We start from the raw sequence: 16,791 nt of genomic DNA on the forward strand, positions 1-16,791 counted from the left end.
AAATAGTATGTATGCCATATGTAATCAAGGGTACTCACTGCTTCTCTTTTTCTGTTACTCACCTACATCTCCTTAGCAATCTCACAATTCTCATAGTTTATGTAAGCAACATCCTCAGAATGCCCCTACAATTTCTCACACAGGTCAGGATTGCCTAAATCTGAGAGGAAAGAGATGGGATTTGGGGGGGATACACAAATTATTGGCAAAGAGAAGGGGAATAAATTCATCATAAATTTCTAATCCATTTTAGTTAATGAATGCACATATAGCCAATTGGCCTACAGGTAAGATAATGCCTTTAGTCACCTGGAATATAAGAACCTTATAAAGCCAAATGGCCCCAGATAAACACGAGACTTTTTACAAAGGAGCACAACAAATGCACCGCTACTCTTCATATGCTGTACATAATCCGTAAATATCCTCTTTATCTTCTTAATATTAAATAAAAATGTTTTTAAACAGAGCACGAACATGTATATTATAGACGCACAAAGGACTAATTATTTTACAGTTTCAAAAACATTCATTCATTGTCTCCATTCACCTGTTTTGAATCGGCTTCCTTTCCTCCTGGGTTGCACAAAGGAAGCACATACACCCGGCTAATCACACCATCACCAACAATTCTCACTCACAAGAAGTAGGTGGATGATACTGGCACCTTAATCATTTTCACAGACTTTTCAATAGTATTTTAAAGAGAAAGATTACTGAGTACATAATGACCACTGTTTAGCTAGTTACTGGAAATAAAACTACTGGAAAGTTAATAAAAGTGCTTAAAAACTGTGGAATGATGCCTCATCAATACATTTAAAAATACCAGGCAGGTTTAACCTAACCACTTGCTTTCACAGGCAGCTTTATCAGCTATTTTAATTTATCCTGAAAAGAAATGTACATCACAGAACCCAATTAAATCAGCAGTGATAGAGCTGGAGAGTATTTCTATACCATCCCTATATCAAAATGATTTGTTCAACACAGAGCTCTACAAGGCAACCTAACACCAGAGTGAATGTGGCCTGATCCTCTGCATTTTCAATATCAAATGAAACCAGACATAGGGAGCATTAAACTTAAAGGATTTATTGCCAAACTAACCCACAAATGCTAAGTTGAGCACAAGGAAGTGCATGTACTTAATAAGTGATTTACCTATAATAAATGCAGGTGACTGTTATGGTAGAAGGCACTTTGTCCACTTTTCAGAGGATAGCTTTGCCACTAAAAATAAAGTGACCATTACAAAGTGGAGCCCTGCCTATTTCAACAATTCGGTCTGAAGCAAGGTTCAGCTACGCCGCAGATGTTAGCTCAGGTCTCTTTTGGAAGAAAGTAAAGACCAGATCATCTTGTGCTCTGTCTGTTCCCTGGGCAGAAATAAACACTGCATTTGAGTCACTGCATATTCAGGGTACCATTTGTTACAGCAATTAGCCTACATGACGTAAGACATCTGCTATAAGGAAGGCAACATCCTAAAGGGGCAAAGTCCCCAACTAAGACTCTATTCTACTTACAAGTCGGTATTTCTATTGAAAATAGCATTTATTGTTTTTCCTTGCTAAAAAAAATAATACACATTCATTATAGAAATGTTAAGAACATCAACAAAATGAAGAACATTCTAAACATCACTAATTCCAGTGCCCAACTCTTACATATTGTTAAGTAGCCTTCCAGGCTTTTATTTCTGTTTAGATTGATAGGTCGATGAGGCAGACGGGTGATAAAGTAATCGCACACAGATTGCATGATACTTTTTTCACTGGACAGCACACTACGAACATATCTAAGTCATTAAAAATCTTGAAGAAAGTATAAAGACAGTAGCATAATCCATTATACAACTATATTGTTTTATTTAGCCATTTCCCCATGGAAGGGCACAGACAATCTAGACCAGTAAGTGGCCATGGCACAGAAGGCAGACAGAGAGGCAGGCCCTTCTGGGAAAAGGGAAGGGTATGTGCGAGGGCACAGGGCCCTACAGCCACTGGGCACATGGGGAGCAGTGCCATCCGTGCAGTTCAGGGTTCCAGGCAGAAGCAGGAACTGGATAAGAATATTCAGACAAAAGTTGTGTGCCATTCTAAGGAGTCTAGACTTTATCATGATGGCAACTGAAGAACTTTACCCAAGGGTGTAGCGTGATCATTTCTGTTTCAGAAAGACCACTCTAGCAACAGTACCGTGAATGGACTTAAAAGGGAGAGAATCCAAGAGCAAAGGTAAAAGGCTGTTACAGTAAGAATGGGAGGTACTAGAGAAACAATGGGGTTGCCGCAGAAGGGAAGAATCTGGGATACGACAAGGAGGTAGAATCAGTGGGATCTGATCACCAAAGTGATACCGGGCAAAGGAGAGGTTTCTGGTTTGGGTTACTTAAGAGGACACTGATGCTACTGTACGGTGAGGCGCTAATGGAATTCCCATCAGCTTCGGCTACTCGATCTGCCGCAGAGAAAGCAGTCAGTCAAGGAAGCCGCGGGAAGCAAGAGCAGGGATGGCGTTTTATCGGGGGCGGTAGTGACTTCGGTATTATTACAATGTGCAGATGTGCAGACAGACAGGCAGGGAAATGATGAGACACTGGTTCATATGCATAAAGTGTCTGTAGGACATCAGGGTGGGTCATCCAACAAGTAGTTGGATAAATGGATCCAGAGCCAAATAATAGGATTTAGGATAGAGATACGGGCTCGGGAACCACAGTTCATCAGCAACCCTGGATCTGCTGGAGTAGATGTGTCACCAGGGGCTCTGGAGGCCACACTGAAGGGAAAAGTGAGGCCGCAGCCGGGCTGAGTCCTGCCGGGTCCTGCACAGCCTCTGGGGAACTGCCCAGACCTCTCCATGCAGTGCTTTTACAAGATGAAATTACTCCTCGTTTGACATCTTGTTTCTGCATTGCTCGTTCTACTCATAAAAGGGACAAAATAGATCACTTTCTTGCCCAAACCACAAGAATCATAAGCTGAGAAAGAAGGTCTGCGAACCTAACACTGAGCCAAGGTGGGAATCCTCTCCCTGCCATCATCGGACCTGGTACCATCGAGCTGGAAACCAAGCTCTCTCCCTGCTCTCTGGGCTGGCCTCGTGCATGTCCACGGCAGCTCTAATGACTAGAATCTAAAACTGTGCCAGATTTGTCTTAAATAAATAAAACTTTTGTCATAAATAAAAACTCATCACAGAATGCCTCGAACCTTTCTTCATACTACTAAAACAAAACAACTGAGCTTTCTTGCTTTAAAAGTTTGCGGTTGTGAATTAATCTATTAATCATACTGTAAAATTTCAAAGACAGGCCTGCAGAGACAACGGCATTTACTTCTTGAGAAGACAATGCTGGTGAATACAAATAACTCAGCATTTCAGACAGCGCAGCAGCACGACCCAACGAGGCAGTGGAGGCAATGCAGCTGGGAGGACAGGGACACTTTTTCACGAAGGTTCCCTCTTGTTAAGCTCTTACTCCTCTTTCAGATCGTCTGGAAGTTCCACAGTGGCTTTTCCACTGTTATGCTCCTGCAAGCAACACTGAAATGAAAAGAGAGGAAGAGAAAAGCTCCAAGGCAACGGCAGAAGCGGTCTGCATGTCGGGTCGTTTCTGAGATGAAGACCACATGCAGTGTGAACGGACCACAGAAAGCCTTTCGGCTCGACCTTCCCGTTACGCCTCTCAGGGAATGAGATGCAAAGAGGGAACGTTACTCACCCAGAGCACACAGGTTCATCTAAAAATTAAGCAAAGAATTACTTATGAGATTCAGCAATTCCACCTCTGGGTATAGACCCCCAGGAATTGAAAGCATTCTTGAACAGATATTTGTATACTCATGTACAAAACAGAAGCATTATTCACACAATAACCAAAAGGGAAAAGGAACCCAGATGAATGGATAAACACAATGTGGTCTATTCATGTGATGGAATATTATTCAGCCTTAAAAAGTAATGACATTCTGACACATGCTAAAACATAGATCAACCTTAAAGACATTATAGGATCAACCTTAAAGCCAAGTAAAGTAAGCCAGTCACAGAAAGGCAAGTACTGTGTGATTCCATTTCCATGCCATACCTAGAACAGTCAGATCCATGGAGAAGGAAATTAGAATGCTAGTTGCCAGGGGCTGGGAGGAGGGGGGAATAGGGAGTTATTGTTTAATGGGTTTGGAGTTTGAGTTTGAAAAGATGTAAAATTCTGGAGATGGATGGTAGTGATGGCTACCTGCCAATGTGAATACTTAATGCCAGTGACCTGCACACTTAAAAATAGTTAAAATGATAAATTTTATGTTACCATAATTTGGGAGGAAAAAAAAACATGTTCATCAGAATAAGACTATGGTCCAAAATGCTTCAATGAAAGAAAAGTCACTAGTACTCCTGAGGACAAGATGAGAGCTATCTGGGTGGATGGGAATGAAGTCAATGGAGAAAAGAGCATCTCAGAGGTGTCAGGTTTGCAAAGTAGAGAGTCTGGGGAATTTTAAAGCTGTGGCCCTTTTGTGCTGATGACATGACAATGAGCACAAGGACTCTGGGCAGAACATCCCCACCTGACAGTCACCAAACAGCCCTCACTGCCAGATAACCTCCCAAGGGCAGAGTAGTCTAAGGACAAATTTGAAGCATCCTTCTCCTCCTCAGTGGAGAGCTACCATCTTCTGCCCAGAGATGCAGCCAGGATGCTCCCTGACATAGAAGGAAATACTGCCACTCTATCTGTGGCTCCGCTGGGACTACGTCATCGCCCATGGCATCCCTAAGGCTCACTGAGCACTTGAGGACAAGGGTCTCATTAGGCATCAGAGCCCAAGCAGACACGTGCTATCCACCTGCAGTCTGAACAAGAGCTGACAGGCTGTGAGGAGCGAAGGAAAAAAAAAGAGTAAAGAGTAACTCATCCAAAAATATTGTTTTGTTTTTTTTTGTTGTTGTCTTTTTACTTCTTAGGGATATAAGCAGTGCTTTTCCATCGTCAGTTATAAGAAGTGAACTTAGAGTGCTGAGATGGTGAAACACCTGTGGGGAAGATCAAGGAAAACACAGTGCTTCCTAGTACTAAGATCTAATACCCAAAATGAGTTGGAACGATTTCGGAATCGTCTGCTCAAAACTGCAGTAGGGATTCGTTGACTTTTCAAAATCCTTTCTGTGCTTGAAATCTTCACAACATAGGGAAAATTTTCCCCGGCTAGAACTATAGACAACATAGAATAAATATTGTCCAGAAATAAGTAAGGAAAAACAAATCTTAGGAAATTAAATAACCTTTCTCTGATGCCCAGAAATTGATCCAGAGGCAACATTCTGGGTGAAAGAAGAAGAAACAGCATCCTGGGAGGACATGGTTCTAAATGCTACTTCCTCCAGATAACCCCTCACCAAATTAGAGATCTGAAGAGAAGGAAACAAGAGCTGTTTTTCTTCTTCTTTCGAACTTGAGGGCAGTGATTGCCACTACCCAACGAGCTAAGGTGCTTCAGTCACTTATTCATTTAATTATATAGCAGGTGTTTAATCTATTTATAAGTCAAGCAATGAAAGTCTATCAAAGAGGAAAGATACAACAATGAGTATTCATTAAAACTAAGTTGCTTTAGTCAGCCCCTCAATTTTTTCTCCTGCTTCCTCTGCCTTAATGGCAACTCCCAGGCTAGAGATGAACATTTGGGATGATGTATTACTGCTGTGAGCTTTGCAAATTTAGCCATGTAGACAATGCTTTACCCCTCTGATCACGCCCCCCTCCATGCCTTGGGCTCCCAACTGGACCCACTACGAAGCCTCAGAGCCCTTGTCAGCAAGGTCTCCTTGTGCTGGGCTCAGCTCAGCTCACGTATTCTAGCACCGCAGAGCAAAAAGAGGAAGCAATTCCTTTCTCTAGGTTTCCTCGGCCCAACATTACCTCCTAAATCTGGCTCTCAGCTCTAGAATTATGCCCCACTCTAAGCGGTTTTCTTCCAGTTCCCAAACCCTGGGGCAGATACCCAAAGCCAGGACCCTGGGCTTTGCGGGTTAAGCCTCTGAAGTAGAGATACAAGGTACATGAGCATCTGAGTCCTCCTGGGATGCACAGAGCCTATCAGGAAGCCCATCCACAGTCACAGTCTATGATCTAAGGCCTTCCGTTACTGACTTACTTGGACCCAGACCAATCCCACCCGTCGAATTCCAAGGTGTCAAGAGAAGGCCAGTCGGTGTACTGATGAGCAGCAAGCCTATACTTCAGTCTCTCACAGATGAAACTCCACTCCTAGGCCCTGTCATTGACCTAAAGCCTTCCCTTGCAGTGTCCTCACAAAGGAAACAGAAATGAAGGGGGTATACACATGAAGCCTGAGTCAGGAGCTGGTAGGACTGTCTCCCATATGCCATCCATGCTGGGGATAATTTAAAAATTTAAAGAAATGTAGTTTATTATTAAAAAAAAACAGGACATAAATGTTATTAGGTCCCAGTGGGGTAAGGCAAGGTAAGCATACAGTTGCCAAAGAAACTATTTCCCACAGGGAAAAATATCCTGGTTTTCTTGAAGACTAAAAAATGAGGCATATTGCCACTTACTCATTTCTCTCTAGAATTCCAGGATGACAAGTCTGTATTTAGGGGACAGTTCCCTAACAATTGGATCTGCGCCAAGCAGAGATTGGTCAACCCATTTGAAGCATTCAACTTCACCAAATTAATTTTTTATATGGATCATCTGCGTACAGAGAGCCAGTAGGCATACCTTTAGAAATAGGTTTGCCTCAAATGCATCACAATACTAAACAATAGGAAGATATAATCTCTTGACTAGCACTTGCTTCAACTCAGCAAGATTTATCTGTATTCTGTAAATTTGCAAATAATTCAACTTTAAATTTAAGAGTATGACAGGATGTATTATTAGTCAGTTCAAGTATTATGAAGTGACTGCTCTGGGGGGAGTACATAGGTCAAACATTCTTTCATAGTGTTACTGTAGTTTTAAGTTTTATGGTAACATGAGTACAGAGTAACATGTGCATACAGAAATTTAGAACATTCATATACGGATGGAAGACTGCCCACAACAGCCATTTCTGTTATTTAAAAATAAGAACACTTAAAATTAGTCTTGATTTTCTTATGAACTCTAAGGCATGTTACACTATTGTTTTTGAAAACAAATTGCATGGGTCAATAAGAGCTACTTTTATTAGATACTTTTTTCATTACATGCTTTCAATGAATATAAGGGTCAATTAATCCTTACCACTGTTATTCATTATATACTTCTTGTTTTCATTAGTATCACTTATTTATACAAAGCTCATCAAAATACCCTTTACTAAGAGCTATCTATAAATTTTTCATGTCATTTAAGCATATCAAAAACAACCAAGCAAAAAACCTTTAGGTATTACTCAGTACTGAAGGCAGATGACAGTTTGCAGATCTGTGGACATCAGGCCAATTCATAAATTGTCACTGAAATTTAAAAATCGGTTTTAAAAGATATTTCTTTGTCTTAATTATACACAAAACAACAGGAAGAAAATGGGCATCAAAGCAAAGGCGATTTCCTGAACAATGAATACATTATATTTGACAAGGGCAATAACTGGACCAGTCACATATTTTGCTCTCATTTGCTATAAATACACCGGCCAGTGGAAGGACAGCTCATTGTTTTGACCCTCAGCGCTGTTTAAGCTCCTCCATCTTACCTCACCCATTAAGATATACCCTAAAACTTTCCCTAGATTCAGAGGACTTACAGATAGCCTGCAACTGATAAGAATTAACCTCTAGTTCTTGTAAAATATTTTAATTCAGATACTTAAGTTCGCCTTTTAAAACAGATTTCAAGGAGTTGTTTTCCCAGAAGACCTAACTTGGTTTCATTTTTTTTAACATAATATAAATACAGATACAGTTTCTCTACTCCACAAGAAAGATGTGTTTTAAGTATAGCTTTTATGACAGCAAGGTTGATACCCTTTCAAGAGGGCAGTCACCAACACTTGGGGAATTAAATTTACATGTGTATTTATGAAACATAAATAGTCAAGCTCTATCTGTTCCTATTGCTACCTCCTGACTATAGCTTTTATGAAGAACTATTTTCTTCAATAGTGGCTGAAAAATCCCTGCAGCATTTCTGTCATTTCAATAACATCATAAGGTCAGAATGTTTTATTAAAGTTATTGAGGATACTAGAAAAAGTGCCTTTTATCACAAATACTGGACAAACATGTTTACATTATCGATGCATCCAGTATTATATGATGATATACCAAACATTTAGATTAGCTTGTAAGAACACAATTGATGTATAAATCTAGCATGGCCCGATTATAGATACTAATTCAACATCATTATTTTTACTCATTTTTTGGAAATCAATTTCTGCCTAGTGTTAACTGTGATGCTTTGAAATCTAAAAGCATAGTGCATCCAACAGTGATTTGTTTGAATAACAGAATTGTAATTGAACAGCAAATATTGTGTGCCGATTAACATAAAACTTAGAAATATTTCTTAGCCCATTCAGTGAGCAAGAGAAAAAGCAAAGACCAAGAAGAATTTAAATAACTGAAAAAGAAGTGTAATTTAAACAAACTTCAAGTATAAAGCAAATATGATATTCTGTATTGTCTTCCAAAGTACACCCAAAAGTCTGTTTCAATAGGCCCGGTTTTCCAGAGAAGAGCTGCTTTTCATACTGACACTACTCAGAAGCTTCTTTGATGGGGGGGGATTAAGAAAAAAGAAATTCAGGGAAGACGTCTAAGAGCTCACCCCAAAAGCTAATCTGTTGCATGTGCAGTTTTTAGATCAGTAAGCAACTTGTCAGAAACAACACTGCAGCTGAGCACATGAGACCTGGAAGCTGTCCCCGGGATATGATATCACAAAATGACTTCGCTATATTCCCTCTCCAGCCTAACAAAAGGGCTCGGACAGCAACACCGCCATCTCGCCCCAGGGCATCTTCCCCTTAGATAAGAACCCTCTACTTCATCACTCTCCCTGAAATCTTCTGGCCAGAAGCACACAGCAGCAGTTCAACCAAGACAAATCAGCCCCTCTTCTCTCTATATATTTTTTTCCAATTTGTGTTTCTTTGCCTGGTAGGTTCTGAATGACACTGTTAACTGAGACCACATAACTGGATGAAGTCACAAGTTGTCACCACTCATGCACACGCTTTTACACCCAGTATTCCAGGTATGGATGTACTGAGTTTACAGTGTATAAAATAGTTGATGCTGTTTACTCTTATCCTACAATATTACTGTAACTACTATGTTTGTAAAAATGCGAGAGAAACTTTTAGTTAGTCCTTAGCTAAATCTATTAAGTTTTCATACAATATTCCTGCCTTACAATGCGTAATGCTAAAATCACCAAACATACACAATGATTACACAGTCCTAGAGCACTACGTTCAGGATTTCTTTATCTACTCAATGACACACAGGAAGATATCCAGTTCATTTAAAAAAAAAAAACTGTTTTGCTTAGCAGGCCACAGCTTACAACCGTGAGTTTCCTTTGACAGACAGAGAGGCAAAACTACCTTCAGGGAAGCTTTCTTCACTTAGAAGCACAAAACCAAAATAGAATTCCTCCAGACATCACGATGTTTCCATTTCCAAACATTCTCCGGATGCTTATTAGAACTTTAACCCAGAGTCTGACATTTATTTCCAGTTAAAAGGCATAACTAACACCATTGCTAATCTACCAACACACCCCCAACCCCAGGCATCCTTGCCAACTGTGATCCCTTTTACATGAACATCCACCATGGGTAGCAAATGACTCACAACTCATATGGTCTGGGGGAAGGTAAAAAACCCTTCCTGAATTACATATAATAAAACATCTGAAAACTGGACAAGGGGATGGCTTGAAAGGGTTGGCTTAGAAGGTTTTGTTTCAGATTCTGTAGCAGAATAGCGTATGCTGCAGTATACTGGTGTTGAGGTTCTGTGTTCCCTAAGAAGGCAGCTCCCGGCAGAGTGTTTCCCAGGTTTACGGTGACATCTATCAGCCAGACCCGGGGAATCCCAACGTCACTCAGCTTTCTTCAGCACCACTGTCTGAGAACAGCTTCTGTCCACAGAGTGGTGTAAGCCTAACAGGTCTCTGGCACACAAAAGTGCATTGTTAAAAAAAAAAGGAAGCAGCGAATGAGCAATGCTCTTTCCTGCCATTAAAACCAAATCGTCGGGTATTAATTAACTGCAGGATACCAGCACCATGAACGCCAACCAGAAATTTAAATTGGCCATCACCTGATACAAATGTAAGAGAACTAACACGCTTTGCATCACAGGCAAACTGAGCGTGGCACCGTGCTCAGCTTTGTACAAATTCAATTACCCCAACCATCTACTAAACAGATACATAAAGACGCAGGGGAAGGCTATTATAGTGTTAGAATTTGTGATGTGTAATCACACTAATTTCTGGTTTGAGAAGAAACCCAGCTATGTTTTAGTGATTATATGGTAATCAGGAAATTATACAGATATTTAGAACCTAGAAATTATCTTACGAACAGCATAAATGTAATTCACCCTCAGACATGTAATCAGATTATCAGCTAATTTCTCAGACCTGATGATATTAAGGACACTCGGGAAGAAGAGTTTCCAGCAGTGAAATTCGAAACGGTCTGGGAAACAGCTTGCTCCACTTACCTTCCGGGAGTCTTCAGGGCCTACAAGTGAGGCTCTGTGATTGCATTTCTCTATTCTGATTCACTTAAGTGCCAAAACATACTCCCAATCGAAATACGTGAAAGCAACCATTCTCGAAAAGATTCCATCCCAACAAGCCAGCTTTATACCTCTCGCATACACGTATTCACAAGTTAGACTGCGCTTATCGCTCGGTATTGAGTTCGCCCCAAACTCTGCCGCATTTGGAGAGGACCCCAGCGCCCTGTCCTTCCTTGTCAGGGCCCCCTAGACACAAACCCCTGACCGTGTCCGCACTCGGGGCTCTAAGTGAGGGGAAAGCATTAAAATCCTGTCGGACTCCCCCCTTCTCCTCCAGAGAAAAAGTCCCACACTGGCGGCCCGCAATCAGCAGCTCCTAACCAAAGCCAAGTTCAATGATCACTCCCAAGAAAGCAGCCGGCTCTTCTGTCTCCGTTCTTCTACCCCAAGGGATTGAAAAGTTTGCGGCAGCCCCGACCGAACTTGGGCTTCACCAGTGCAAAGCCTAGAAAACGGGAAACTGGAGAAGGCGCTGCCTGTCTGTGGAAGCCAATCCTCGAAACCTCCTCCTCTGAGCATCGCTCTCAAGTCTGCACGCGGCCCGAAGACAAACTCAGACCGCGCCCGCCCGCGGCCGTCGGACCCCGGAGCCCCGCGCCCGGCTCGCGCCCCCCGGCCGGCGGCGACGCCCCCAGGGCGAGGGACTTACCGCACCGCTTGCACAGCACCCGGCTGACCTCCTTCTTGAGGTTCCGACCCGTCTCCAGCGGGGGGAAAGACGCGCGGAAGGCGGCGGGCGCGCGGCCGCTGCTGTTGGCGTCGGGCTCCATGAAGAAGATGTACCTGCTGTCCTCCTTGAGCCTCCCGCAGGAGGGGAAGGCGGGGCGGCGCCAGGCGCCCAGGCGCACGGTGAGCAGCGAGTCCTTCTTCAGGCCCCCGGCTTTCACCGCCCACACCTGGTGCACCTTCACCAGATAGGGCGTCTCGTCCGCGGGCCGGCGCGCGCCGGGCGCCGGGCCGGGGGACCGGGAGGGCGTGGTCCCGTCGGCGGCCGACAGCGCGTCCGGGCCGGGCGGCCCCAGCGCCCCGGGGCGGGCAGCGGGCGCTCGGCGCCCCACGCCCCTGCCTCGCCCGCCGCCTACGCGCCGAGGGCCCCCTGCGGCCGCCGCGGCGGGTGCACCTTGCCCTCGACCACCACCGCGGCGCGCGGGGCCAGCTCCTACACCGAGCCCACGCTGGGCGGGGACGAGTAGCACACGGCGGGCCCCGCGGGAGCCACCTCGCCGCCCGCGGCCGCCCCCGGCGCCAGGGCCGCGGCGCACAGCAGCAGGAGCGGCAGGAGCGGCGGCGGCAGGCCCGGGCCTCCCCGGGCGGCGCGGGGCGCGGCGCCATCTCAGGGTGCGAGGTGCGTGCGGCCGCCGCTGTCGGTCGGGCTCCTCTCGCCTCCTCCCCGCGACCCTCCTCCTCTTATTTATTTACTTGGGGGCGGGAGGGGGTGGGAGAGTTGTTTACAGGAGGCGGAGGAGAAGGCAGGCAGGGGAGAGGGGGTTGGGACCACAGAGAGGCGAGGAGGTTTAAGGGCAAAAAATAATAAAGCGAAATAGAAAAGAAGAAAAAGCCTCCGCCGCCGCCCCGGGGACCGGAGTGACGGGTCCCCGCGCCGCCGCCGCCGCCGCGCCCGAGCCCCGCTGTCGGGGCTGCCGTCACCCGAGGAGGACGCGGAGGGGGAGCAGCGGCCCCGCGGGCGGCAGTCCTTTGTGTGGCGCGGGGCTGCGGCGCCGGCCGCGGCTGCGAGCGAGCGGCGGGGCGAGAGCGCGAGGCTGGGCGCCCTGGAGGCGGGGTTGCGTGCCTGGAAATCGGCGGCCGGCCTGCTTCCCCGCGTGGCAAGCCCGCCCGGCGCCGCGCGCCCCCATGCCGGGGCCGAGACGGACCCCGCGCAGCCCTGCGCCGCGCCCCCCTCCGCGCGCGCCGCCTCGCCCGCCGTCGCCCCGACTGCCGCAATGGGAGGCCTGGCGGCACCCCGGCTGCAGTCCGAGTGGGCTGCGGAGATCCGCGGGGGAGCCGGGGTGCCGCCTCGGCCACCGGGGACCTGTTAGCCGCACGCGGGGGGAGGCGGGGCCCGCGGGACGGGCGATGGTCCTCGTTCCCGAAAGTTTCGGGGGGAACTGGTGACTCGAGAGTCAAAAGGGAGCAACATGTTCACAGGAGACAAGCAATTAAAACAACTTTAGAGCACGCTCGATCCCCTGCCAGCGCGCGCGCACACGCGGCGAGCATTCCAGGCATGACGCCTCTCTCACGCTCCTCTCGTGTGACACTTCAGTCGTGGGAACCCTCGCCTTCCCTTCTGTTGAAATTCCTGGTGCACCAGGCTTTTTTTGACATCTTGACCCTACTAATGTGAGCATGGTTTGAATGAAACAGTCGCTCAGTCAGGCTGTTTTGTAGAAAGTTTGTGGCACTTTGTCAACTGGTTTTTTGACAAATAAACCAAGGAAGTGTCTGTGGCTGGTGGAACAAAGATCCAGCAATATTGTTCCATTTGAATACCACACCCCCCACCCGAACTCCAGGCCCTGTCAATCCACCCCTCACCCAGTCCATTCGAATTTAAGGAGCTACTTTTAAAACAAGAATCCATCGTCTCCCAGGAAACTTTTCAAGCAAGTACCACTCAACGGAAAGAGAACACTAAATTTTTAGCATTTAAAGGGAAATGGTTCCTCTTATGCTCTTTTGTGGTGAAAAATATGTTCAATGACCTAACAAAACTGAGTTGTTACACAATGGCTCATGGATTCGCATTGTGAGAACTCAGGAGTTTAAAAGCACTCCAACTTCATAATATACTGAGATTCCGTAAATTGCCTCTAGCAGTTTCTTGAAAGTATGACTCATAAACTTTAGATTTTTACATAAAAAATACAGATTATAAGCCACAAAGACCTTTTTTTTTTCTTGGCCTAACATAGTTGGCTAGAAAACAATATGTCACTCAGAATCCAGCTTGGAGGGATTTTGGTGCTGTGTGTTCAATTTATGGAGATTCCTATTCCTTATGCCCTGATGGGGGGCTTCAAGGTCACTGTGTAGCAGCAGGCCTGGCTTCCAGTACATGTTCTCTTTAACACTGGAGCTTCTGGCAGCTTATTGAAAAAAAGTGGTCAGTTATCCAATCCTGCTTTTCTTTGACTTGACCTCACAAATTTCTAACTCTTGACCTTTTGGGGGCTGAAATTCTACCCAGGACCATTTTCTCCCTTCCTCTCCCTTCCTCTCCACCTTTTAGACCTTGTATCAGTTACCTACTGCGGTGTGACAAACCACTCCAAGATTTGTTGGCCTAAAACAATATCCTTTCTTTTAGGCCAGGATTCTGAGGGTTGACAATTTTGACTGGGCTCATCCAGGGAGAGGAGGCTTCCTCTGTTCTCAGCTGGGCTCACTGATAGCTCTGCTGGGGAGGCTAACTGGTTTCTGATGGCCTCAGTTCAAACAGCTCATCTCTGGAAGAAAGTGGCCTCTTTTCCTTTAGCAAGCTGAGCCCAGGCTGTTTCGTGGCTGCTGGACATGTTCCAAGAGAGGCCAGAGGTATGCAATGCCTTTTGAGGTCTGGACCTGAAACTGGCACCTCATCACTGCCACTGTCACAAGGCCGGCTCAGATCCAGGAGTGGAGGAGTAGGCTCTGCTAATGTGGGCAGCCGAAAGCTTGCACTGCCGAGGGGTAGAGATACAGGAAGGGAAAGAACTGAGGCCACTTCAACAAATAATCCACCACAGAGAGTGAGCATCTTCTGAAGTCCACCTGCCCCCTGAAGCCTCCTTTCTTAAATACAGATGCTCAGAGTGGCCACTTCCCCTGAATCTGCAGTGCGTAGCCTCATGCCTCCTCATGTCTGATCCTGTTAGATCCCAGAGGGTCATATTGACACTAAGTGTTTCTGTTTTACTTCCATCTGTCCAATTAGATTATTGTAAGCTTGTTAAAAAGCAGGGACCATCATTTTAGTAGCCCCCTTCTCTAACCCACTTTGGGGACACTCAATAAATGTCAGCTGATTAATCATGGACTGATATATAATGTGCTTACCACAGTTACCCCAATACTGCCCAATGCTGACACAGAGATGGGATTCTGGCCAGTAGAAACAATCAAATTTTAAAGAACTGACTTGTGGAGTCATTAAATGTGTAAATGTCCCCTCTAAGAAATTTACAAAGCATTTCATCCATAACTAGACAAGCTGCTTCTTATGTTTGTTTTTTTAAAGCCTTCACCCCACTACCACATTTTATCCTACTCCTCTCTCAGCTAAGTAGTGTTAAGGGTAACTTTTGTGAATATTCTGTGTGAAGGGAGGCTCTCTTAGAACAGACAGCAATAAGAACTGAAACTTTTGTTTCAGAGTCCTCACTTTGGAAGGCACCCATTGAAGGGATGTTACCTTTTTTTTGCCCTTTTGAAAAAGGGGAATGGCATTTCTAATGTGATTAACATATGCTTGAGAAAAAGTATGAATAATTATTCAATCTGATTAAATGCTGTAAGGAAAATGGAAGTTCCTATGGCCAGGATCCTCACCTGACCCTAAACTACTTGATGACTGAATTGGCCTACTGCTAAGGCTACTGCTGCTACACCCAAAGGCAATGAGCTATTATTAACTCTACGAATACTGAATCACTATATATAAAGCTCTGCCCAGTGCGCCGGGTGAAGGCAGAGATGGAGGTGGATTACAGATCTGCAGACCTCTGGATGCAGACATAATTCTAGTGCTCAAACTACCACCAGGAGAAGAAAGCCGGGTATAAACCCTGTTACTCCAAGACCGTTGTCATTTCTCAGTCTCACTGAATCCATAGTGAACTTGCCCAAAACCTTCAGGCAAGAGAATGCTCTTCAAAAAAGAGATGATTTCATTTTTGTACACTATTGTTTTAAAAAGATGAAAAGAAAAAGTGATTCTTATCAACATCCTAAAACCAGGGTTCTTAAATTTGAGTGTGCATTAGAACTACATGTACATTAAAATGCACCGATTTCCAGCACCACCCCTGGGGTTCAGAAGCAGCAGGATCTGGAGTAGGGTCCCAAGAATTTGTTTTACTAACAAGTTCTCAGGTGATACTGAGGCTGCTTGTGGAGGGACACACTTTGAGAACCACTGCTGAAAACTTTAGATCTATCAACGACAATATACACAGCCCAATAATGCTGTAAACCTGTGTACACATAATGAGGCATTGCACTAAAAAATTCAGTGTCTTCTCCATCATGAGTTTTCCCCATCCCAATTTAAAAAGAAAATATGGATTTCCCCCTTGGTTATGAGAGGCTGAGGCTATGTAGCAGATCTATTCTGACTAAGGAGTTACGCATGACCACCTAAGGACAGCAAAAGTGAGTGCTTCCTTGCAGACTGTCCCAGTGGTCAGTTGGAACCAAAAGGATATGTAGGCATCAGAACAGTTCTCATCATGTGTTCTAGGAAGAGTTTGTCTGCTCAAGTGGGAAAAGGACACAGACACAATTATGCAGGTAAATGTGAAATATTAGTTTTACTAGTTTAGAAAACCTGAAGGGAAGTCCATAGTGTGGTGGCAGCCTGAAAAGGTTTCCCACTCCAGTACTTCATACCTTAAATTTATGCTTCCAAATGGTGGCTATTGAAGGGGCAACAGGAAATCCACAGAGGCACTGATGTCTGCTTTATCATCACTGCCAACAGCACACAGAGTGCACACCTCTAGCCATAAATCATGGAACAACTACCCTCCTAGTCCTGCAGTCCTGGATTTGCAGGCTCCTAAAGAAGCCTCACTTGCTTAGCAGTCTGTCGCGGGGCAGACGCCGTCCAGAACAATTTAGACACAGTGAATTAACAATAAGTCAGGTTTGAGAAAGGCAAGTCAAAAGAACTGGTGAATTACACACCCATAGAAGCCACCCAAGAGAAGAAATGTGACAGAATGTCTTTGCTGAAGAGTAGCTAGAAAGTTAAGGAGACTTCATTAAATACCAGTGGCGATATAAGTCCTCAAGCCCTTTGGTTCCCAGACACTG

General features: G+C 45.1%; 1 protein-coding gene across 1 annotated transcript in view; it reads right to left on the reverse strand.

Annotated features, from left to right (window-relative positions):
- The window catches only part of LOC140845301 (uncharacterized), a 175,199-nt gene extending 161,873 nt beyond the window's left edge, over nt 1-13,326 (reverse strand). Inside the window, exons 1-3 of the mRNA XM_073219284.1 lie at nt 13,318-13,326; nt 12,363-12,811; nt 11,432-12,186 (exon numbers count right to left, since the gene is read on the reverse strand). Coding sequence (XP_073075385.1) covers nt 11,432-12,186; nt 12,363-12,811; nt 13,318-13,326 — 1,213 coding nt within the window. The remainder of the gene's footprint in view (nt 1-11,431; nt 12,187-12,362; nt 12,812-13,317) is intronic.
- Nucleotides 13,327-16,791: the final 3,465 nt, after the last annotated feature.

Source organism: Manis javanica, chromosome 12 (genome assembly GCF_040802235.1).
Source record: "Manis javanica isolate MJ-LG chromosome 12, MJ_LKY, whole genome shotgun sequence".
NCBI lineage: Eukaryota > Metazoa > Chordata > Mammalia > Pholidota > Manidae > Manis > Manis javanica.